At 44.7% G+C, this 24,927-nt stretch overlaps 1 protein-coding gene across 3 annotated transcripts in view; it reads left to right on the top strand.

The window, feature by feature from the left end:
* Nucleotides 1–24,927, top strand: part of LOC117420590 (spectrin beta chain, erythrocytic-like) — a 78,912-nt gene that overhangs the window by 42,764 nt on the left and 11,221 nt on the right. For all 3 annotated transcript variants that reach the window (XR_009307683.1, XM_058991273.1, XM_058991274.1), the window contains exons 8-29: nt 392–504; nt 1,446–1,633; nt 3,204–3,321; nt 5,622–5,780; nt 6,101–6,403; nt 7,549–7,699; nt 8,148–9,018; nt 9,301–9,438; nt 10,383–11,139; nt 11,616–11,818; nt 12,481–12,571; nt 12,653–12,799; nt 14,004–14,267; nt 14,872–15,081; nt 15,634–15,723; nt 16,442–16,720; nt 16,949–17,079; nt 19,162–19,366; nt 19,741–20,115; nt 22,029–22,273; nt 22,978–23,116; nt 23,671–23,755. Coding sequence is in view for 2 of the 3 variants with exons in the window: in XM_058991273.1 (XP_058847256.1) it covers nt 392–504; nt 1,446–1,633; nt 3,204–3,321; nt 5,622–5,780; nt 6,101–6,403; nt 7,549–7,699; nt 8,148–9,018; nt 9,301–9,438; nt 10,383–11,139; nt 11,616–11,818; nt 12,481–12,571; nt 12,653–12,799; nt 14,004–14,267; nt 14,872–15,081; nt 15,634–15,723; nt 16,442–16,720; nt 16,949–17,079; nt 19,162–19,366; nt 19,741–20,115; nt 22,029–22,273; nt 22,978–23,116; nt 23,671–23,755 (5,262 nt within the window). In the remaining variant the exon portion in view is untranslated. The remainder of the gene's footprint in view (nt 1–391; nt 505–1,445; nt 1,634–3,203; nt 3,322–5,621; nt 5,781–6,100; nt 6,404–7,548; nt 7,700–8,147; nt 9,019–9,300; nt 9,439–10,382; nt 11,140–11,615; nt 11,819–12,480; nt 12,572–12,652; nt 12,800–14,003; nt 14,268–14,871; nt 15,082–15,633; nt 15,724–16,441; nt 16,721–16,948; nt 17,080–19,161; nt 19,367–19,740; nt 20,116–22,028; nt 22,274–22,977; nt 23,117–23,670; nt 23,756–24,927) is intronic.

The following is a 24,927-nucleotide window of genomic DNA, read 5'->3' as shown; positions in this document are numbered from 1 at the left end:
GGCCATGAAGTTCAAATTGCATTGGATTGTATTCATGCACAGAGGAAGGAGGGTGGTAATACGAGAAAGGAGACTATTTGAAAGTCAAATGCAAATTCTTTTGGAGATGTGGATTTGATTCTGAATAGGACAACGCACAGCAAATCACCAGGGGTAATGGATTAGTTTGGTGAACAGCTGATCTGCAGTCCATGCTAATTCCCACTGATAAATTCCCATGCAGGTTCCAAAGTATTGCAGCCTGTTTTTTTACATTAGGTACCAGTTTTCATATCATAAAACATCTCCAGTGCTGAAAGAAAGACCTTGTGTTGTTTTATTAACATGATGTCTGTCTGCAGTCATGTTCTGGTAAATCCCTTACTGACTCCTGCCTCGAATGTCTTCACAGATGTATTCACAGAGAATCCAGATGAGAAATCAATCATTACCTACGTCGTGGCTTTCTACCACTATTTCTCCAAGATGAAGGCTCTGGCTGTCGAGGGAAAGAGAGTTGGAAAGGTGAGGATATGTTTTTTGTGAATGTTCGTTTTTTCTTTTAGAATCCAGGTTCAGAATGCTCAGTACTCAGTACAATCGTTTTGTTTTAAAATTCGGGGAGGCTCCTGAATGGTTCACCTGGTAAAAGCACTGCAGCGCGGCGTGCAGGGTGAGTCATACAATTAGAGATCGCAAGTTCCAATCCTGGTTGTGCGAGGCAGCCGGTCTTCGCTGGGGACTTCGGGGGGGTGCTGCATTGGCTTTGGCGCTCCCGCGGTTGGTGAGGTGGGATCCGGCTTAGACTGTTTCACCTCACCGCTCTGCGGCGACCCCTATTGGCCAGGCGTAGAGTGAGCTTGGGGGCGGAGATTTGCTGGGCTGGTCTTTGTCCTCCAAAGGCTATTAGCCTGAGAACATCCGCTCTCGAGTTCCTGGGTGTAAAAAGAAGATGATTGGCTCGTGGGATCGGAGGATGTCCACTGAGCCTCAGGTCCCTGAACTGTGTGGGGAATCACCGCGGTGAAGGAGAAAAAATAATAATTGGTCATTCCAAATTGGGAGAAAATTAAAAAAATAATTGGAGATTCTACATTTTTTAAAAATAAAATGAAAAGTAAAATATGGGCTGTCACCATTTCAAGAGAAATAATAGAAACAGCTGCTGAATGTGTGCTGATTGCTACTCTCCAGAGAAGAAAAGCTGCCAGCCATGTGGAGGGCAGCAATCAGCACAAACTCCAGCAGCTGTTTCTTATGTTGTTTCTTGCTAGTTGTCTATACTGTTGCAATTATTTAATTCTTCTGAGAAAATGTGTCTTTGCATATGCTTTAAAATAGAGTCCATAGATTTACAGAATCTAGAGTCTCTTGAACCTGGACTGCTGTGAAGAGCAGGTACAGTATGTACCCAAGTAGGATCTGAGAAAAAAAAAAAAACAATAATCATACGGATTATATTTCAGGTGCTGGATCATGCCATTGAAACAGAGAAAATGATCGAAAAATATGAAAGCCTGGCTTCGGATCTGCTCACCTGGATAGAGCAAACTATCATCACCCTCAACAGTCGCACGTTTGCCAATTCTTTGACGGGAGTGCAACAGCAGCTGCAAGCATTCAACTCCTACCGCACCACAGAGAAACCACCAAAGTAAGAGCATGCTTCTGGTCAAGACAGTAAGAGCATGCTTCTGGTCAAGACAGTAAGAGCATGCTTATAGTCAAGACAGTAAGAGCATGCTTCTAATCAAGACAGTAAGAGCATGCTTCTAGTCAAGACAGTAAGAGCATGCTTCTAGTCAAGACAATAAGAGCATGCTTTCTTGTCAAGACAGTAAGAGCATGCTTCTGGTCAAGACAGTAAGAGCATGCTTCTAGTCAAGACAGTAAGAGCATGCTTCTGGTCAAGACAGTAAGAGCATGCTTCTAGTCAAGACAGAGCATGCTTCTGGACAAGACAGTAAGAGCATGCTTCTGGTAAAGACAGTAAGAGCATGCTTCTAATCAAGACAGTAAGAGCATGCTTCTAGTCAAGACAGTAAGAGCATGCTTCTAGTCAAGACAGTAAGAGCATGCTTCTAGTCAAGACAGTAAGAGCATGCTTCTAGTCAAGACAGTAAGAGCATGCTTCTAGTCAAGACAGCAAGAGCATACTTCTAGTCAAGACAGTAAGAGCATGCTTCTAGTCAAGACAGTAAGAGCATGCTTCTGGACAAGACAGTAAGAGCATGCTTCTGGTAAAGACAGTAAGAGCATGCTTCTAATCAAGACAGTAAGAGCATGCTTCTAGTCAAGACAGTAAGAGCATGCTTCTAGTCAAGACAGTAAGAGCATGCTTCTAGTCAAGACAGTAAGAGCATGCTTCTAATCAAGACAGTAAGAGCATGCTTCTAATCAAGTCAGTAAAAGCATGCTTCTGGTCAAGACAGTAAGAGCATGTATCTAGTCAAGAAAGTAAGAGCATGCATCTAGTCAAGAAAGCTGCACTGACCAACACTTGTCTATTTTCTTCTCTTCTAAATGTGAATTTAGTACTCATGAAAGGTGAGCTCCCTGTCACAGCTTTGCAAGAGAGAGACAGAGATAGATAGAGAGGCAGAGAGACAGAGAGGCAGAGAGTCAGAGAGACAGAGACACAGAGAACCTCAATCCTGACCTGAACATCCCCTGTATTCAATCCTGGGCCTCTGTGAAGCAGAGACTGACAAATGTGTGTTGGTTTTGTGATGCAATCTAAAGGTTACTCTTTTATGATACATCGTGTGAAACAGGTCATTAATCATCAAGGTTTTGATAACAAGAAATAGCAGTTTATCACAATACGATTTAAACGATGCATTAGTAAGATATCCTGTCTAATACTGTTTACAGCATCCTTTATAACACATTTATAGATGCTTTATTAAAGGCTTATAACACACCCTAAACTAAAGTGCAGAGACTTCATGTACTCTAGGGGCTGGGTTGGCATGCCAAGCGAGTAAATTAGCCGGCTGATAAACAAGACGGTATGTATCCAGTTATGTAATGTAGTGCCTATATTCCTCAGTAGTGCTTATGAAGATTCCAAGAAGCCAGACTTGGTTAAAGCCATGTAATATAGCCCTGTATATTGCTGAATGTGTATAGTACAGTACCCTGCCACAGGAGAAAGGAAGGGCCTGCCAGTAAAAGGTGGTCCAGTTTATATACCCTCCTCACCCTCTGATTGCTTGTTGCAGGTTCCAGGAGAAAGGCAATCTTGAAGTCATGCTGTACACCATACAGAGCCGCATGAGAGCCAATAACCAGAAATTATACACTCCCCATGAGGGAGCACTGGTGTCTGACATCAACAGGGTACGTGCCTCCGCACCCTCACTCTCCTGACACTGATGTTGCAGGATACATATCAAATAGAATAAGAATATACTGTAATTCCATGACATCAAGCGGTGCTTTTCACATAATAAACTAGAGATTAATAAGTTATGTTTTGAATTGAAAGGAAAATGTTTTTATCAAGCTTTAATGCTGCACATAGACACAGAGTCGGATGAATCTGGGTTCTGTTTTATCAAAACTTTTAACAAATAAACATCAGACATCACATGAACTTTCATTTAATACAGGAAACACCTTCACAAAAAGGATTCAGTTCCTTGTTGACATCTGGGATGTACAGCTATGGCCAACAGTTTAGCATCACCTAGAATTTTAGGATTGAGACATAATTAAACATAATTTAGTCCGTTTTTCATTGAGTATATACTACAAAGCGGTATATAATACAATATGTTAACGTAACATTGTTCAGCAGGTTTCATTCAACTTTATGAAGCAAAATGTGCTAAAGAGTGATGCAAAACATCTGGCCATAGCTGTAGAAATTGACTTTTATCAGGTTTAACCCTAAAATAAGAACCTCCAGCTGCATCACAGAACAGAATAGACAGGGCATCATGGGACTGCCTGGATGATACAGTAAGTGTGGTTCATTCATCTGAAAACCAGCTACAAGAAAATAACATGGATCCGGAACAATGCCACAGATAGCAGTAGGGTGGTATTTATACAATGGCACAGACAGCAGTAGGATGGTATTTATACAATAGCACAGACAGCAGTAGGATGGTATTTATACAATGGCACAGACAGCAGTAGGATGTATTTATACAATAGCACAGACAGCAGTAGGATGGTATTTATACAATGGCACAGACAGCAGTAGGATGTATTTATACAATAGCACAGACAGCAGTAGGATGGTATTTATACAATGGCACAGACAGCAGTAGGATGGTATTTATACAATGGCACAGACAGCAGTAGGATGGTATTTATACAATAGCACAGACAGCAGTAGGATGGTATTTATACAATGGCACAGACAGCAGTAGGATGGTATTTATACAATGGCACAGACAGCAGTAGGATGGTATTTATACAATAGCACAGACAGCAGTAGGATGGTATTTATACAGTAGCACAGACAGCAGTAGGATGGTATTTATACAGTAGCACAGACAGCAGTAGGATGGTATTTATACAGTAGCAGACAGCAGTAGGATGGTATTTATACAGTAGCACAGACAGCAGTAGGATGGTATTTATACAGTAGCACAGACAGCAGTAGGATGGTATTTATACAGTAGCAGACAGCAGTAGGATGGTATTTATACAATGGCACAGACAGCAGTAGGATGTATTTATACAATAGCACAGACAGCAGTAGGATGGTATTTATACAATGGCACAGACAGCAGTAGGATGGTATTTATACAATGGCACAGACAGCAGTAGGATGGTATTTATACAATAGCACAGACAGCAGTAGGATGGTATTTATACAGTAGCACAGACAGCAGTAGGATGGTATTTATACAGTAGCACAGACAGCAGTAGGATGGTATTTATACAGTAGCAGACAGCAGTAGGATGGTATTTATACAGTAGCACAGACAGCAGTAGGATGGTATTTATACAGTAGCACAGACAGCAGTAGGATGGTATTTATACAGTAGCAGACAGCAGTAGGATGGTATTTATACAATGGCACAGACAGCAGTAGGATGGTATTTATACAGTAGCAGACAGCAGTAGGATGGTATTTATACAATGGCACAGACAGCAGTAGGATGGTATTTATACAATGGCACAGACAGCAGTAGGATGGTATTTATTCAGTAGCACATACAGCAGTAGGATGGTATTTATACAATGGCACAGACAGCAGTAGGATGGTATTTATACAATGGCACAGACAGCAGTAGGATGGTATTTATACAATGGCACATACAGCAGTAGGATGGTATTTATACAATGGCACAGACAGCAGTAGGATGGTATTTATACAGGAGCACAGACAGCAGTAGGATGGTATTTATTCAGTAGCACATACAGCAGTAGGATGGTATTTATACAATGGCACAGACAGCAGTAGGATGGTATTTATTCAGTAGCACATACAGCAGTAGGATGGTATTTATACAATGGCACAGACAGCAGTAGGATGGTATTTATACAATGGCACAGACAGCAGTAGGATGGTATTTATACAATAGCACAGACAGCAGTAGGATGTATTTATACAGTAGCACAGACAGCAGTAGGATGGTATTGGATGTTGTCTCCTGTCTGAGAGCCTGTGTGTGCCACAGGGCTGGGAGAGGCTGGAGAAGGCGGAGCACGGCCGGGAGCTGGCTCTGCGTAATGAGCTCATCCGCCAGGAGAAGCTGGAGCAGCTGGCCCGGCGCTTCGACCGCAAGGCAGCCATGCGCGAGACCTGGCTCATCGAGAACCAGCGCCTGGTGGCACAGGTACCGAGACCGCTCTCAAGAGTGTCCACTTTGCATAGAACTCCAAACAGGACAATAAAGCACAATGCGCAGTCCCTGATTGATTCAGCAGGTGCACAGAAGCAGTTTTCAGGCAGGGACACAGTACAGTTTGATGAACAAACATCACAAAAGACACAGCACAGCACAGTCTATGATGAAGTCAGATTTAGAGCAGAAGCAGCACATACATGACTTTTAAAAACTGAATCAAGGATTAAAAAAAGGGGAAAAAAAGGAAAAAGTGTTTGTAGATGTACACGTTCCTTACGGTCACACACTGACTGTTTGTTCTTGCTCAGGATAACTTTGGCTTAGACCTGCTGGCAGTGGAAGCAGCGAAGAAGAAGCACGATGCCATCGAGACGGACATCGGCGCGTACCAGGAGCGCGTGCAGGCCCTGCTGGCCCTGTCCAGTGAGCTGGAGGCTGAGAACTACCACGACTCCAAACGCATCAATGCCAGGAAGGACAACATCCTGCGACTGTGGGAGTACCTGCTGGAGCTGCTGAGCGCGCGCAGAGCCAGGCTGGAGATGAACCTGGCCCTGCAAAAGACCTTCCAGGAGATGCTGCACATCATCATCTGGATGGATGACATGAAGGTACAGTCCGTTACTGTGCAGATCAAGCATTCTGTTTAGAATCTCTCTGAGTCAGATTAAAATGACATTAACGTAATCAAACAGAGTATTACTGTACGCAGCCTTGCTGTTTAATAGAAGCTCACCACCTCTCTCGCACTTGTACATTTTGCTATATCATCAGAGCCATTACTCTTCCAATTGTGATGAAACTTGGTACTGTCATTCCTCAAGCTCATGTTTGTAAAGGCATCAGAGGTCACAGTGACCGACTGGTTGACTCCTCTGTTACAAGAAACTGTTTCAAATACTAGACTCTTGCTAACCTGAATTCAAAATGTCCCTGTATTCTGAACTATGCTGTGTTCATAATTATATGCAAGCTGATAGCAGCGGTAGAAACCAAACTTCAGTATCATAATTCTGTGATAAGTATTTAAATCATGTACAGCTGTCGCTGTATTACCACAGATATTTTGATAAAATAGAAGTAGCTAAAACAAAGACTATGACATTTTTATTACTGTACACATTCCGATCAGGATCCCAAACATATCACTAATCTGAGCAGGTTGCGCCCCCCACTGGTCTGGATCAGCGGTAGTCTGCTACAGTTTCACAGTACAGACACCTGATTGCCTGTATGAATGCTGCAGTTTCACAGTACAGACACCTGATTGCCTGTATGAATGCTGCAGTTTCACAGTACAGACACCTGATTGTCTGTATGAATGCTGCAGTTTCACAGTACAGACACCTGATTGCCTGTATGAATGCTGCAGTTTCACAGTACAGACACCTGATTGCCTGTATGAATGCTGCAGTTTCACAGTACAGACACCTGATTGCCTGTATGAATGCTGCAGTTTCACAGTACAGACACCTGATTGTCTGTATGAATGCTGCAGTTTCACAGTACAGACACCTGATTGTCTGTATGAATGCTGCAGTTTCACAGTACAGACACCTGATTGCCTGTATGAATGCTGCAGTTTTACAGTACAGACACCTGATTGTCTGTATGAATGCTGCAGTTTCACAGTACAGACACCTTCTGAACCACTCCTTCAGCCTTGTTGAGATGCTATCCTGCATTGTGCTGGCACCGTAGTGTGCAAATCCCTGACATGCCTTCTTCATGAGCGCTGGTTTTGTGTGATTTTCAGGATCGCCTCCTTTCCCCTGACTTTGGGAAACACCTGTTAGAAGTGGAGGACCTCTTGCAGAAGCACTGCTTGGTGGAGGCGGATATCGCGGTGCAGGCTGAAAGAGTGAGATCGGCCAATACTGCAGCGCTCAGGTTTACAGAGGGAGATGGTAAGAAGCAGAGCCATGCAGTACTATCCTAACCTTTCAAGACTGTTCTACAACAGTGACGTTTCGTGAATATCATATTGGCTTGAAAAATGAAATTCCTGGAAAACTATCAACAATTGATAGATGACAATATACCCTTGATGGAAGATGATAATTGGATGCTTGTCTGCAGCTCTCTTATGTAGCATCATGCTTGAAACCTGGCTTTCAGATCTTTGGGGACAGACAAGATGTTTATGAAGGGCAGGCTGTCAAACTTTTGGGTGCCAAAAAAAATAATTGACGCTGCTTCAATTTGCAATTTATTTTATTTTAAGGTTTAGAAACGTGAATACAGTCTCTGAGTCTGTGCAACAGGTATCAATTGCCTTACATGTTAGGCTTTAAGGATGTTAGGGATAACAATAGAAACTGCACTGAAGGTCTAACTGTGCTTGTTGTTTTCCAGGCTACAAGCCGTGCGATCCTCAGGTGATCAAGGACCGAGTTCAGCACCTGGATCTGTGTTACCAGGAGCTCTGTGCCTTGGCAGCTCAGCGCAAAGCTCGCCTCCAGCAGTCCCGAAGACTGTGGAACTTCTTCTGGGAAATGGACGAAATTGAGAGCTGGATCAAAGAGAAGGAGCACATCTTCTCCACGATGGACTATGGGAAAGATCTGACCAGCGTAATGATCCTGCAGAGCAAGCACAGTGCGTTCGAGGACGAGCTTGGAGCCCGCCGAACACACCTGCAGCAGACAGCGAAGGAAGGGGAGAAGATGGTCAAAGGGAAGCACTTCGGATCCCCCAAGATCAAGGAGAGAAGCGAGGACATCCTGCGGCAGTGGGAGCAACTGGAAGACCTGGCCGCCTTCCGCAAACAAAACCTCCGGGACGCACAGAACTTCTTCCAGTTCCAGGGGGACGCGGACGACTTAAAAGCCTGGCTGCAGGACACCTACCGCATCATGTCCAGCGACGACGTGGGCCATGACGAGTACTCAACCCAACTGCTGGCCAAGAAGCACCGAGACCTCCAGAACGAGGCCATAAAGTACAGGGGGACAATGGAGGCACTGATCAGACAAGTGGACAGCCTGCCGGACGAGCTGAGGAGCACACCGGATATCCAGCGTCGGCTGAAGGACATAAAGGAGCTGTATGTCGACTTGCTGTCTCTGGCTGATCAGCGCAGGCAGAAGCTCCAGGACACCCTGGCGCTCTACACCATCTTCAGCGAGACAGACGCCTGCGAGCTGTGGATGAACCAGAAGAAGACGTGGCTGGTGGGACTGGAGACTCCTGAGAAGCTGGAGGAGCTGGAGATTGTACAGAACAGGTAATTCATACAGGAGGGCAACACTTGGTGGGATACTGCTTGAACCTGGTTTGAGATGCTCAATAGTTACTAAATATTTGCTTTAACTAGATATAGCAATACCTTTTTTTATTATTAAGTCTATAGTATTGTGGTAGGAAAAATGTTTATTGTGATGGCAAAACTATAGTAGTGTTTGTGAATTATACATTAAGAGATCAGTCCCTTTCATTATAGAGATGTCTGAAGATCTTGTGGCATCAGCACTTTAACGTTTTGGCCGTTGGTTCTGTTTTTCTGCAGGTTGGAAATCCTGGGCCAGGAAATGAACAATGTGGAAACTCGAGTTGCTGATGTGAATCAAGCAGCCAAGCAGCTGGAAGACAGCAGGCACCCCAGCGTGAGAGAAGTGAAGGAGTGTCAGACCCGGCTCAACAGGAGGTACGGACAAGCCAGTCTCACAGTGGCACCTTACTGGGAATTCACCAGCTCTGTATATCTGAATGCCAGCATCCTCACTCATGAAAACACATGCATTCTTCTATAGGAAATAAAACAGTGTGAAAGCATGGTAAATGCACAGCGTGCTAAATGCTGTGCAAATCTACTGTCGTAGGCTTTTGTAAAGGATAACAAACTTTTTCTCTTATTTTAATCTAATTACATGATTCTGCAACCCCAAAATGTTTAATGTTGCACAAGTAACTGACACCTTTGCACGCAGTTACTGAACTGAATTCCTTCTCATACCCAGAAGTGCAGAGAGACTGGGGTGAGACATGTGTTGCCATATTACCCCTCTACATGGTACTTTGCTGACTAAATATCTTAGTAACCTTGAATATTAAAATAGAGATATTAAAGCTGTCCCACAATTAGTGGTATCTCACTTATTATCTACATACTAACAATGCAGAATTGCTGTGACTTGGGGCATTGCTGCTTAGTTTTATTATTATTTATTTCTTAGCAGACACCCTTATCCAGGGTGACTTACAATTGTTACAAGATATCACATTATTTTTACATACAATTACCCATTTATACAGTTGGGTTTTTACTGGAGCAATCTAGGTAAAGTACCTTGCTCAAGGGTACAGCAGCAGTGTCCCCCACCTGGGTTTGAACCCACGAACCTCCGGTCAAGAGTCCAGAGCCCTAACCACGACTCCACACATCTTAAAAAAATGTTTCAGCAATGGCGAGTGCCATATGGAACTGCTGTCGCATTTGTCACATCTCAAATAAAACATTTTTACTGTCCTTTTGCTGTCCTTTTTGTTGCAAGTTTCTACCTATTTTATTTTGTCATTAATTCTTGGTGTCCCTTAATATTAAATAAATAAGCTCATTTATTGATTGAATGTTGATGCTGTGGTTTTTAGGTGGGACGAGTTCAAAAGGCTGGTGGACGAGAAGAAAAAGAACGTGGACTCTGCCCTCAGCCTGCACAACTACGGCCTGGAGTGTGACGAAACCAAGACTTGGATCCTGGAGAAGAACCACGTCGTGGAGTCCACTCAGGACCTGGGCAACGACCTGGCCGCCGTCATCGCCATCCAGAGGAAGCTGTACGGGATCGAGAGGGACCTGGCCGCCATCCAGGCAAAGCTCAAGTTCCTGGAGGCCGAGGCAGACCGTCTGGCAGCTGAACACCCGGAGAACGCCAAGGACATCCTGGGCAGGCAGCAGGAGCTCCACAGAGTCTGGGACGACCTGAAACTCACTCTGAGGGACCGGGAGGACTCCCTGGGAGAGGTCAGCAAGCTGCAGACCTTCCTGCAAGATCTAGATGACTTCCAGGCCTGGCTCTTCAAAACGCAGAAGGCCATCGCATCCGAGGAGATCCCCAACTCGCTGCCCGAAGCAGAGCAGCTGCTTAGCCTCCACAACACCATCAAAGACGACGTTGACCATCACCAGGATAACTACCACAAGGTGAAAGACACGGGCGCCGGGGTGACCCAGGGTGAGACAGACCCCCAGTACCAGCAGCTCGAGCAGCGCCTTAGAGGCCTTGACACCGGCTGGGACGAGCTGCACAAGATGTGGGACAGCAGGAAGAACTTCCTGGAGCAAGGCCTCGGGTTCCAGCAGTTCATGAAGGACGCCAAGCAAGCAGAGTCCATCCTCAACAACCAGGTAGTGGACTAAGCGGGAGGGAGCGGGTAAACCTCACCGCGTGTAATAACCAAGGCTTTTAAAACATCTCCTATCTCTCATAACCATAACATCAATGTTTTTGCAAACCACATCGTAACGTAGCAATGCCGGGCTTACCTTAGGATGTGAAGCTGTTGTCATCTAGCAACAACATGAGTTTCCAAAAATATTTATGTATTTGTTTGTTTTACCAGTTTATATTTGTTGCTCAAATCAAATCAACCCAAAAAATAATACTAATAGTGTCACAAGAAGGAGCCTTGCTGAAGCCTCATGATCCATGTTGTCTTTGGGCGTGTTTACACATGACTGAAATAAAGACCGGCTTGGCTCGTCATGTGAGCAGATGAGACAATTTTGAGGTCATTAAAATGACATGCATTTTTTTATGTGGCATGGTGTTAAGAACACCGATATGCCCTCACGCAGTGACGTTGTTGCTCTGATTCTTGCAGGAGTACATCCTGGCTCATACTGAGCAGCCGGACACACTGCAGGGGGCGCAAGCTGCCCTGAGAAAACATGAGGACTTCATGAACACCATGGACGCCAACGAAGACAAGATAGTAGCCACCATCGACGGCGGGCAGCAGCTAGTGGACAGCAGGAACATTTACTCTGGAAAAGTCAAAGACAAGATGAGCAGCATCGACGACAGGTAAAGAACAGAAACAAACCCGCAGCTTTTATTACCGCTTTGTGTTCCTACGTAGGAACTTGCTTTTCACCCGTCCAGAACGTGTTGTGCTTTGACACTTCTATCAATGCAAGATATGTTCACACATTGTCTTTTGCATTATTTCAATGTTTGAAAGCTCCCTGTTGCAAGTCAGTTATATCTACAATGGGCTGACACACCTTGGTCAGTTGTCAACGTATTTCCTTATCCATGATTCTCATTCTGATGATTCAAAAGGACACTTTAAAATGGGTCGTTCTGAAGACCAGACTTTTCTGGTGTCTTGCAGACTTGCTGCCATAACTATTGACGGTGGAATGGATGGTGTTTTAGTGTCCCTCCCCACTTCTTTGAGTTATATCCATCTTAATATCTAGCTATTATTGCGCTCTCTTCACCCCAGATGCACGCGCTGCAGAATACCTCCATTAGGTTGAATATTGATCTGTCCTAGCACTGAACATACCACATAAGTGCCTTTTTTCATCCAAAGAGGTTTGTAATTGTTTTAAAACATTCTAGTCTTATTCTGTTGACACTTAAAGTACTTCTACTGTAGCTGTTTGTAATAAAGCATTGAGGAGACTGGATTCAGTTAGTACTGTATGGAGATTGTGACTGCTTTTAATCTGTTCAATAAGGTACAACACAAACCTGAGGAAAGCTAAGGAGGTGACCGCCAAACTGAAAGACAACAGCGACCTGCAGCATTTCCTGCAAAACACCCAGGATGTAAGTTGAGCATGGGGCTGTCTTGGGCAGTGGTGTGGCTGACAGATCGGTACTAGATTGCACTTTTGTTTCCTCCTGCAGCTTACTTTCTGGATCAATGAAAAGATGTTGACAGCACAGGACACCTCGTATGATGAAGCCCGCAATCTCCACAGCAAATGGCAGAAGCACAAAGCCTTCATGGCAGAACTGGCCTCCAATAAAGACTGGCTGGACAAGATTGACCAGGTAAAACAGGCAGTGCAGTGCAGTGTAGTCTAGTCTAGTCTAGTGTGTAGAAACCCAACTAGTGCTGAGCGACTACATTCTTTTGAACCCTGAGGGTATCAATTCATTTTATTATCAGGGCAATACAAAAAGATCACTTTACAGTAAAGGCAATCTATTTCCTCCTATTGAGTCAATATTAAGGTCTCCCCTGTATTCAGTATTAAGGTCTCCCCTGTATTCAGTATTAAGGTCTCCCCTGTATTCAGTATTAAGGTCTCCCCTGTATTCAGTATTAAGGTCTCCCCTGTATTCAGTATTAAGGTCTCCCCTGTATTCAGTATTAAGGTCTCCCCTGTATTCAGTATTAAGGTCTCCTCTGTATTCAGTATTAAGGTCTCCCCTGTATTCAGTATTAAGGTCTCCCCTGTATTCAGTATTAAGGTCTCCCCTGTATTCAGTATTAAGGTCTCCCCTGTATTCAGTATTAAGGTCTCCCCTGTATTCAGTATTAAGGTCTCCTCTGTATTCAGTATTAAGGTCTCCTTTGTATTCAGTATTAAGACCACCGTCTCTGCCCTCTGTTAAATTACCTCTCTAATAAGACCAGCATGGTGCAAAACAATGTGACATGATTGGGAAACCAAACCAAACCTTTTTTAAACTAAACCTGACAACTGACTAAAACGATTACATAGCACAGTTTGCATAAAAACTAAAATAAATAATAGCAATAAAAAATGGTTATACTCTTAACCAATATACTGTAAATAAATTGAATAAATGAAATGGTAATAATTTTACAATAAATCCTCTGTACGTTCAGTGGTAAGTCACTTCCTTAAGGCCACATTTTGTGGGCCCCTTGACTAGCCTGAATACAGAGGTTTCACTGTATTGGCAGGTGAAGTCATTTATGAATGGGAATTATACAAAGGATGTATATAGGCAGTATGTTTCCTTTAGTTCTCTTGAGCTGTTGTGCGGAGTGGCTGAGGTGAAGGAATGTAATTGGGCATTCTAAATTGGAGAGGAAGACGAGGATAACATCATTAAAAACAACAAAAAAATGATATGTACTGGTGATCTTTGACCCTTGTGGAAAGTCCGGTTGCAGATTGGATTGTAGACTGGCTTTGTACAGCAGGCAGCCCCAGTTTGGCATTGGAACACAGTGGGGTCCTGGCGCCAATGGAAACATGGCCCCTGTGTGTTGTGTTGGCAGGAAGGAGAGCAGCAGATTCTGGCAAAGCCGGAGCTCACACCCCTCGTCTCGAAGAGGCTGGATGAGGTGCACCGGCTCTGGGACGAGCTGGAGTCCACCACACAGGACAAAGCACAGAGGCTGTTCGACGCCAACCGCTCGGAGCTGCTGGAGCAGAGCTACTCAGACCTGGACAGGTGCCTGAAGGACCTGTCACAGCAGCTGCAGTCTGAGGACTATGGGAAGGATCTGACCAGTGCCAACATACTGCTGAAGAAGCATCAGGTGACACGCCACTATTGTCCTCAAACAACAATGTTGCACTTTCTTTTAACGGTATACTGTACCTGAGATGTTCTCGTATGCCTTTATGTGTGCATAGATTGTTAAATCTATTTCCCCTGCTTTTAATTTTAGATGCATTATAAACACAACTGAATATCCTGTAACTTCCTGATTCCTGTCATTTTTTCTATGGCAATAGCTTGAATATCCTTAAGCTCTTGATAAGGATACATTTGTTAACATTAGTCCAAGGTATAAACATTAACAACCATACGTAGAACAAGCAAATGTCTTGATTGTATTTGGATCAATCACAGATTCTAGGGGACCTGTCACAGCATGTGCAATCCTTTTGCACAAGTCTTGGGAGATATCTTTTGCCAAACAACTCAAAAGATCGGTTTCATCTTTCTTTTTTTATATGCAGCCTCTTCCACTCCAGCAATGCTCGATTGAATTCGGCACTGGAGAGCCTTAATGTTTTTTACCCAGTGCTACAACAATGCTTTTCAATACTTACAACGACTCACTGCAATGTACTGTATGTATCTATACCCCTTTGCCCGGGTGTGTTCTCAAACCCCTGTCTGCTCTCTCTCCCCAGGTGACGGAGAAGCAGGTGGAGGAGAGGCAGAGGGAGCTGGTAGAGCTGCTGTCCCAGGACCCTCTGAAGGACGGGTCGCAGACGGGCGAGTATGCCCAGGTCGTGGAGAAAAAGTTCCAGAACCTGCTGGCCCCCCTCCGACAGAGACGAGAGAAGCTGCAGGCCTCCAGGGCAGTGCACCAGTTCTACCGCGACCTGGCCGATGAAATTGTGAGTAAACCTGAAAACAAAACCACGAGGAGTGAATGAGGTAACGGGTATCAAACACACCCAGGGCCTGATTGTTCTGTTCTGCTCAGTGAAGCTCTGTTGTCTGAGTAAATATGGAAGTCGTGATTCGCTTTTTTAGTTATCTGGCTTTTTTATTGGGGATTTACTCAAAAGAAGTTACCAGGCTTGACAGCCACAGATGTCCGCTTTATATTTGTATCCAGGCTGGAGAGCTGCTTGGGTCAGTTTTTAATGGCTGGTCAGTAACTTTATCACAAATTCAGAGTTGAATATCTGGACATACTGACTTTCTGATTTTAATTATTTAAATAATGCCCAAGAGTTACAAATGAGAAGGCCTATATCAAATTAATTAATGAAGAGGCTTTTGTGTCATTTTTCAGTTGATTTTTTTGTAACACTTTTAGTTGTGTTACATGTTTTTCACCAAATAGGTTTATAAATTTTAGCTTTTTTTAAAAAAAGCTGTAGGCAACAAAAACAGTAAAACGATCCAGTAGGATAAACGTCGTTTCTTTTTGTCTTTTTCAGCTGTGGGTGGAAGAGCGGCTGCCGCTCGCCACGTCGACTGACCACGGGAACAACATGCAGGCCGTGCAGTTACTGATGAAGAAGAATCAGGTGAACCGAGCGGGTTCATATCTAACCCTGCTACACAAACAACAAAGTGTCCAGCGTGTGCGCCATAGAACAGTGCTGTATCCCCATGCTTGTGCAATTAGGAACTTTACTATGAACTCTGGGATTTTAGGATCTCTGCTCTTTACCATGCTGTCATGATGCTTTACTCCACTTTGCTGTGCTTTTATCATGATGTTCTCCAGTATCCTTATATCTGAACACATTTGTAAAAACAGGATCAGCTGTATAAAGATAAGATCATATCTGCAAACAGGGCCAGGTTACAAAATAATTTACTGTAAAAAAATGCCAAGTTAAACAACACCCAATTGGGACTTACATGCATCCCGTTTCTATTGTCAGTGAAGAAGTGCTCACATGCAAGAAGAACCACAAACACTTTATTTCTCTTCATCATTATTAGAATGTGAGTTTCTGCCTGTGATGCGGTCTAGATCAAAGCTGAACAAAAAGTACTTGCTTCTCCTAAAGACTACCAGTTGTCTCTGTAGTCTTTTCAAACCCATTTAAATACTCCACTTCTAAATCAAAACAACCACATTGTAGAGCTCAGTGAGTCCTACAGGGCTCCAGAGACTTCCAGTGGACAGCCCTGGTCTAGATCTTGTCAGAATGAGTAATTACATTCCAATATTTGGAACAGCTCTGGCAATGATCTCGATCTGCAGACTGGAACCCTGATCCAATACTCTTTCAGACTCTGCAGAAGGAGATTCAGGGCCACCAGCCCCGCGTTGCCGAAGTCCTGGAGAGAGGCGATGGCATCATTGCTGCAGGGACCCCCGATTCGGATGGGATCCGGGAGCAGATGGGGGAGCTGCAGGAGATCTGGAAGAGGCTGCAGGACGAGACCGCCAAGAGACGGGAGCGGCTGAGGGGAGTGAACGAAGCACAGCAGTATTACATGGACGCTGCTGAAGCAGAGGCCTGGATAGGAGAGCAGGAGCTGTACATGATCGCTGACGAAAAGCCAAAGGTAGCACTGAGTTACTAGGAGTGGAACGTGGTTATTCCACACTGGAAATGAGGAATGGGCCGTCAACGACCTTCAGGAAAAGCCTAGAAGCCTGAGTTTGTGTAGAGGATGAGATGCCTAATGCTTTCCACTGATATGAAGTTGTGAAAGATGTGCATGTTTAAAACATTGAGTGAGTGAGTGAATGAGTGAGTGAGTGATTGATTGATTTCCGCTCTGTTTCTGCAGGATGAGCAGAGTGCCATGGTGATGCTGAAGAGGCACCTGACTCTCCAGCAGGCAGTGTGTAACTATGCAGACTCCATCAAGCAGCTGGCTGACAGAGCTCAGAAACTACTGGCCCAGGACCATCCTGAGGGGTACGCAATCGAATCACCCGGGGGCTCCCCAACACACTGGTGCCTTTAGAACCTCTGCAGCTATGCACACTGTCCTCATTCGCCTGTTCTCATGCATGTTAACAGGGCTAATTGGGATTTTACTACAAATATGCACCCACCACACCTGCTGCATCCACCACACCTGCTGCATCCACCTCACCTGCTGCATCCACCTCACCTGCTGCACCCACCACACCTGCTGCATCCACCACACCTGCTGCATCCACCACACCTGCTGCACCCACCTCACCTGCTGCACCCACCTCACCTGCTGCACCCACCACACCTGCTGCACCCACCTCACCTGCTGCACCCACCACGCCTGCTGCACTCACCACACCTGCTGCACCCACCTCACCTGCTGCACCCAACACACCTGCTGCACCCACCTCACCTGCTGCATCCACCTCACCTGCTGCACCCACCACACCTGCTGCACCCACCTCACCTGCTGCACCCACCTCACCTGCTGCACCCACCACACCTGCTGCACCCACCACACCTGCTGCACCCACCTCACCTGCTGCACCCATCTCATCTGCTGCACCCACCACACCTGCTGCACCCACCTCACCTGCTGCACCCACCTCACCTGCTGCACCCACCTCACCTGCTGCATCCACCTCACCTGCTGCACCCACCACACCTGCTGCACCCACCTCACCTGCTGCACCCACCTCACCTGCTGCACCCACCACACCTGCTGCACCCACCACACCTGCTGCACCCACCTCACCTGCTGCATCCACCTCACCTGTTGCATCTATTTCCAGACACCCATCTGTCACACACAGAAAATCAAGCACTGAAAAAAATAAAATTTGATCCTATCTGCAATTAGAAAAAGCTTATTTTAAAAAACATTCAAGCTAGTATATCTAAAGTACCAGTAATTGTGTAGTTTGTAGTCCCATGTCTGGGGAGAATCTTGGAAAAGGTTTGGATTCACTGTTATAATCTGTTCAACATTATGCACAGAGAGTGGGGTCGTGCCAAAGCAAGACACAGCCACCTGAGAGAGCAATAGTTCTTTGAATTGATTTGAAATGACTGTTTTTATTAAATCTAAACTAATACTTTCATTTTAATAAATGTAGGTACATTAAGCCAGACGTTGACTATGAGGTCAGAATATCAATTATAGAGTTAATCGATCAATTAATTAAGCATTTAGAATAGTAAGTGAAACTGATCAACTAGCATTTCTTTTCAAATGGAAAGACGAGTTATTTGATGGAAGTTATTAAAAATATGTGCCTATATTTTTCCTTATGGGCAAATCACAGGTGAAATGCCTGCTCCATAGTAAATGTATTACAAATTGGGCCCATAGTCCCATACATTGTTCTTAAATATAGTTTACAGCTGTGGCCAAAAGTTTTGCATCACCTAGAATTTTAGGATTGAGAAAAACTTTTTTTTTAAAAACAATATTAGCATCATTTAGATTTTGTATTTAACTGAAGCCATAATAGTAGTACAGTATTTCATGTTAGATTTTGAAATCTCACATGTTAATGTAACATTATTCAGTAGGCTTCATTCGACTTTATGAAGCTAAATTAGTTAATTCTATAGGGTGATGCAAAATGTTTGCCCAGAGCAGTATACCTTTGAATGCAGTGTGCTCTTCTAGAAGGGGTTCACTCTCTGCTGCTCTGTTCTCAGTGCTCTTCTAGAAGGAGTTCACTCTCGGCTGCTCTGTTCTCAGTGCTCTTCTAGAAGGAGTTCACTCTCGGCTGCTCTGTTCTCAGTGCTCTTCTAGAAGGGCTTCACCCTCTGCTGCTCTGTTCTCAGTGCTCTTCTAGAAGGGGTTCACTCTCTGCTGCTCTGTTCTCAGTGCTCTTCTAGAAGGGGTTCACTCTCTGCTGCCCCTGTTCTCAGTGCTCTTCTAAAAGGAGTTCACAGCTCTGTTGCTCTTGTTCTTAGTGCTGTTCTAGAAGGGGTTCACTCTCTGCTGCTCTGTTCTCAGTGCTCTTCTAGAAGGGCTTCACTCTCTGCTGCCCCTGTTCTCAGTGCTCTTCTAAAAGGAGTTCACAGCTCTGTTGCTCTTGTTCTCAGGGAGCAGATTCTCCGACGGCAGGGGCAGGTAGATAAGCAGTACACCAGCCTGAAGGACCTGGCGGAGGAGCGCAGAACGAAGCTGCAGGACACATACTGCCTGTTCCAGCTGAGCCGGGAGGTGGAGGACCTGGAGAACTGGATCAGAGAGAGAGAGAAGGTGGCCTCATGTCAGGAAATGGGGCAGGACATCAACCAGGTCACGGTGAGCACCTGGTGAAACATCAAACCAACCACTCTCCTGAACTTGTTTAACTACAACTACACTTATAACGTTTACAAAGCATGATAAAGAATGCACAAGAAAATACACTCTTAGCTTGATCAGAAGTAGCCACCGAAAACTTACAGACGTACATTATAAAATAGATCTTTGCACTGTTTAGGGTGTTTGCTAGCTGATCATCTGAAATTTCATCTATATGAAGTCATTGATTTGTTCTTTCTTCTGGTACAGAATAGTATATTAAGTATTATAAATGCCCAAATCCTGTATTGAAATATAATGATTATTATATTTCAATACAGGATTTAACATTAGCCAGATTGTGCCCAACAATACTGATTTCTTTCTTTCAGACGATGCGAGACAAGTTCCGTGACTTTGCCCGGGACACGGGGAGCATTGGGCAGGAGCGGATGGACAATGTGAACCACATGATAGATGGCCTGATCGACAGGGAGCACAGCGAGGCAGCCACCATGGCAGAGTGGAAGGACAACCTGAACGAGAGCTGGGGGGACCTGCTGGAGCTCATCGACACGCGCTCCCAGCTGCTCACCACCTCCTACGACCTCCACAAGTACTTCTACGATGGCAAGGAGCTGCTGGCCTTGCTCCAGGAGAAGCACACGCAGCTCCCTGCAGACGTGGGCGGAGACGTCAGCACGGCCGAGTCCTTCCACAGGATGCACGCAGCCTTCGAGCGAGACATCCACACGCTCGGGAAACAGGTACAATGTGAAGGTTTAGTGGGTGAAAAGAGTCGATTGTCTTGACAACGAGAACAGAGGCCACACTTTGAACTTGAGTCCTCCTGATTAGTAAAAAAAACACTTTAAATAGATTTTTAAAAAAGATAACAGGGTGATTCATTAACAGTGCAACAAAAGTACACTGAAAAAACAGGACAAAATAAGAACAGTGTGTTGAAACATCACATCAAAATTTTCTTAAGCCTCCCTGTGCTTTTGGAGATGATCAGAATGTGCTGTTACTAGTTCATTTAACCCTAATTAACTTTCAATGATTCTTTTTTTTTTTAAAACTCTATCCAGCTATGCTCTATTGTCTGGGCTATGGACCAAGACATTGGTGTTTCCTCCCCACTGCTAAAACATTCAATCGAATTCCTGACACTGTGCATGCTACCAGGGGAATCAATAGAGGGTGTCAATATTTATCGGCACCTCTGTGTTTTGTTAAGTGATCATTACAGGCCAGGTAAATAAGGAGGTAACAGTCTTCCCAGTGAGTCGAGACGAGACTCAAGGTTTTTATACAAGAGACTATTGACGATTGTTGTGTTATCTGCTTAAAGCTATTGTGACAAGTGACTTCCTCTTTTAAGGTACTGCATTTTAATGAAAAAGTCATGCTGCTGAATTCAACTTGATGTAACTTAAAAAAAAGGATGGTGAGTAAGTAGATTCAAGAAAATGCACAGAGTCCTTTTCTTCACTCAGGTTTATTGAAATATGCAGGGAGTCTGGTCCCAGGTACAGGACAAACAGAATACTCGTTTTTACAATCTTTTGCATGACATCAAATACCCCTCTGTATAGATGGTCCACCTCCTCTTTCTCTGACACTCAACCAATAGAAAAGGTACAACACATTATCCTGTTAATTTAGTGTGAGTGTGTGTCTGTGTGTGTCTGTGTGTGTAGTCTAGTGTGACGACCTCTGAACTCAGTGCATTCTTCAGACCCCTGGTGCCAGAAAGGTCCATACATCTGGTTTTTGTCATCTTCTTGAGACCCTTTGATCCCAGTGGCATTATCTCTTTGGATCTCTCTGAAGTCTTAGAGCCTGGCCCTTTCTGGTCCCCCGGAAGACTAGCTTTATGACCCCCTCATAAACCAGCTGTATATTCTAAGCAAAAACCTGTTTAATCAGTTTTACACCCCAGTGGACTCCCCGAAGGGCAAGCTTCTTTCATGTCCGGGCTGGAGGTCAAAGGACTTGTTTGTACAGCCTTGTGCTGCTGGCCAGTCATTTGCTTTGACACAAAGAATCCTTTTCAGTTGTCACAACTTCAAGGTAACTTCTCTACCATATTGCCTTCAATTTACTTCCAATGTGCAGTTGTTTAAGTATAGTTAAATATACGTTAACTTGGTGTTTTTCTCAGCTCTCTGCTACCATCCATTGCTCAATGAAGCTGCTATTATTTCTTGCTTGCTCGGAGTCAATGCAGTGCAAGTATCTATATACCCAGAGTATATAGCCAGCTTTCATCTATCACAGCAGTGCTTGCATTTTTGGAACTAACAGTTTTTTCTATCCAATGTTAAATCACTTTTCAGAAAAATAACATGAATACAGCCGTCATTCCTCATGCGTAGCAAACTGCTATTCAATACTTGTTCCATGTTTTCCAACACAACTTAAAGCAGCATTCTAGTCAGGCTGTGCAGTGCATTAATGGAACCTTTGTGTATCCAAACTGTACTGCGTCCTGTTATAACAGATTCAGAATCCTGTTGAAAGTGAACAGCAAAGAGTTTCCATTTGTCGTATATGTATAACTTTAACTAACTCAACTTTGAATACCTTTTTGATTAAAGGTAATGTAAGAAAGTGATTGCTGAGTGAGTCTCTCACTGAAAGATCCCCCTCATTAGGTCCCCCTGTCGCCCCGCAGGTCCAGCAGTTCCAGGACAGTGCAGCCCGTCTGCACGCTCAGTACGTCGGGGACCAGGCTGACGCCATCCAGCACACAGAGCACGAGGTGGTGGAGGCGTGGAAGGCACTGCTGGATGCCTGCGATGGGCGTCGGACGAGGCTTGAGGACACGGCCGACAAGTTCCGCTTCTTCAGCATGGTGCGGGACCTCATGTCCTGGATGGAGAGCATCATCAGGCAGATTGAAACTCAGGAGAAGCCAAGGTGAGGCAAGGAGAAGGTTAGTTTAGGGGGCCTTTCCTCTGGAGACCTGGGCTAAAATCCAGACCGAGTAACAAGTGAAGTGAGATTGGTCTCAGCTTAGCCCTCCAGTGGACATTAACCCACGTCACAAAACCACCAGACCATTTAGCAGCGTTGGTTTGAGAGAGGTCCAGGACTGAATGAAACCACCAGACCATTTAGCAGAATTGGTTTGAGAGAGGTCCAGGACTAAATGGCATGCTGGTGCTGTTCAGGTTATTGAGGTGTGTGGGTCCTCCTCCAGTAAAGACACTACCGCATGAGTGCAGTCGTAAGCTCGCTGGTTTGAATCCTGGTTGCGTGGAGTTCTTGGCTGGGGGCCAGCTGGGGGGCCTGCATTGTCTGCAATCTGAGGGCGGCAATGCCTGTCTTTCTTCAGTCTTGGGTTGGTACGTGGGAAGCAGTGAAGAGGTGGCACACTCAAATTGGGCATTCTAAATTGGAGTGAAAATTGGGTGCAATTTAGCTTTCCAAATGTAAAACAAAAGAGGATAAAACTGTGCTTGCTGGCAAAGCTGTGAAGGGAAGCTCTCATGGGGGTCAGTGCCATTGTCCCTCACTAAATTCACATTGATTCTCCATGTCAAAGCTCAATAAAAACCCAATGTATGGTTAATGTATGGTTAATGTATGGTTAATGTATGGACTGTATTCTGTTTTTGCAGGGATGTCTCTTCGGTGGAGTTACTAATGAAATATCACCAGGGCATTAAAGCTGAGATGGACGCGAGGAACAGGAGCTTCAGTACGTGTGTGGACCTGGGCATGGCGCTGTTAGCACACAAACACCAGGCTTCACAGGAGGTGAGGCAGTAGAGAACAGGAGCTTCAGTACGTGTGTGGACCTGGGCATGGTGCTGTTAGCACACAAACACCAGGCTTCACAGGAGGTGAGGCTGTAGAGAACAGGAGCTTCAGTACGTGTGTGGACCTGGGCGTGGCGCTGTTAGCACACAAATACCAGGCTTCACAGGAGGTGAGGCAGTAGAGAACAGGAGCTTCAGTACGTGTGTGGACCTGGGCGTGGCGCTGTTAGCACACAAACACCAGGCTTCACAGGAGGTGAGGCTGTAGAAGAGTTCCTGCTGTGCAGCTCCGTGTCATATCATTACAAGAGTCCTGGCATCCCGTACCTGGAACGGTCAATGCCTGTCAATTAACAAAAAGGATCTAGCAGCTTAGAGTTGTGTAGGATGAGCCACACTGCTGGGGACATTTTGGGCAATGCAATTAACCTTGTGGGTTTAAACAACTTCTGCATTAAACACCTGTTTTCATCAGGGTTTTCCACCCATACAGCATGTGCAGGGTATAAATGTACACACAATTTCCTTTTTTCAAACTTCCTGTGTTTACAGATTAAAGAAAAACTAATCCAGCTGACGGAGAAAAAGAAGGAGATGCTGGTGAAATGGGATGACAGATGGGACTGGCTGCGTCTGTGTGAGTTCTGCTTGTACTGCGCTGCACTGGAGCGATAGCATCACTGTAACACTGGATACACAACAGCGTGTCATTTTGAAGGGGGGATTTCTATTTTTTATTTTGTCTAAAATGCAAGTCTTGTAACAAACAACGTTGAAATAATATAAAAAGAGTTGCTTGTTCCACGTTTTCCAGCATTATCTGGAACAATTTAAATTTATTTGGTGCAAATTACACTTCAGTGTAAAGATATCGTCCCATAAATCTGTGTCTTTTTATTAAAAAAAAAAAAAAAAAAAAAAAAACATTACTCAGTCTTATAACTTCACTGTATAGCACTGGGGTAGACAGACTTGGCTCTTCCAGTCCAGTGTATTCCATTACAGGACTTTGTTCCAGCCAGGCCCTTAATTATATTTGTCCACTCTGCTCAAGATCAGCTAAGTAAGGCTCTGGTTGGAACAAAGTCCTACAATGGAATCAAATGGAAGATCCAAGGAAACCTACCCCTGGTATAATGGAGCTTTTTTCCTGATTCAAGCAAGTTTATTGACTTCATGAATGTCTTATCATCAAGAAGGTAAATATAATGCATAACTTCAAAAACACATAAGAGTTAAAGAAACATCTGTCTACACTTTAGCACATTGAAGTGTGACCAATAATACCAGAGATCCCAAAGACCTTCAGTTTCTCCTCTTGGCTCTGGAGCAGAAAGCCCTCTATTCTGTCTGCAGGCCTGAGGGAGTACCTCTCTCTCAGCTCTCTGTACCTCTCACAGTGGAGGATGAAGTGGGTCTCAGTCTCAATCTCTCACAGTGGCACTGGGTACAGAGTCGCTCCTCTCTGGGTCTCCACTGTGCTCTTTGTCTGCCTGTTTCAATAGCCAATCTGTGGTCACTGATTCTGTATTTAGTTAATAGGTGTTTGTTTTTGTGGTTCTTTAGAGCGTTCAATACTCTGCCAGGGTGTATTCTCTGTTGAGAGAACTGTAGAGGTGGAGTTTGTTTTGATATTTAGGGTGTGGTTTTCTAATCTCTCTTGCTCTCTCCCTCTCCCTCTCTCTCTGTCTCTCCTCCCTCTCTCTCCCTCTCTCTCTCTCACTCTCTCTCTCTCCCCCCCCCCCCTCTCTCTCTCTCTCTCTCTCTCTCTCTCTCTCTCTCTCTCTCTCTCTCTCTCTCCCCCCCCCC

This window comes from Acipenser ruthenus, chromosome 18 (assembly GCF_902713425.1).
Source record: "Acipenser ruthenus chromosome 18, fAciRut3.2 maternal haplotype, whole genome shotgun sequence".
NCBI lineage: Eukaryota > Metazoa > Chordata > Actinopteri > Acipenseriformes > Acipenseridae > Acipenser > Acipenser ruthenus.
Note: the sequence above shows the minus strand (reverse complement) of the source record. Positions and strands in the feature narration are given on the sequence as shown.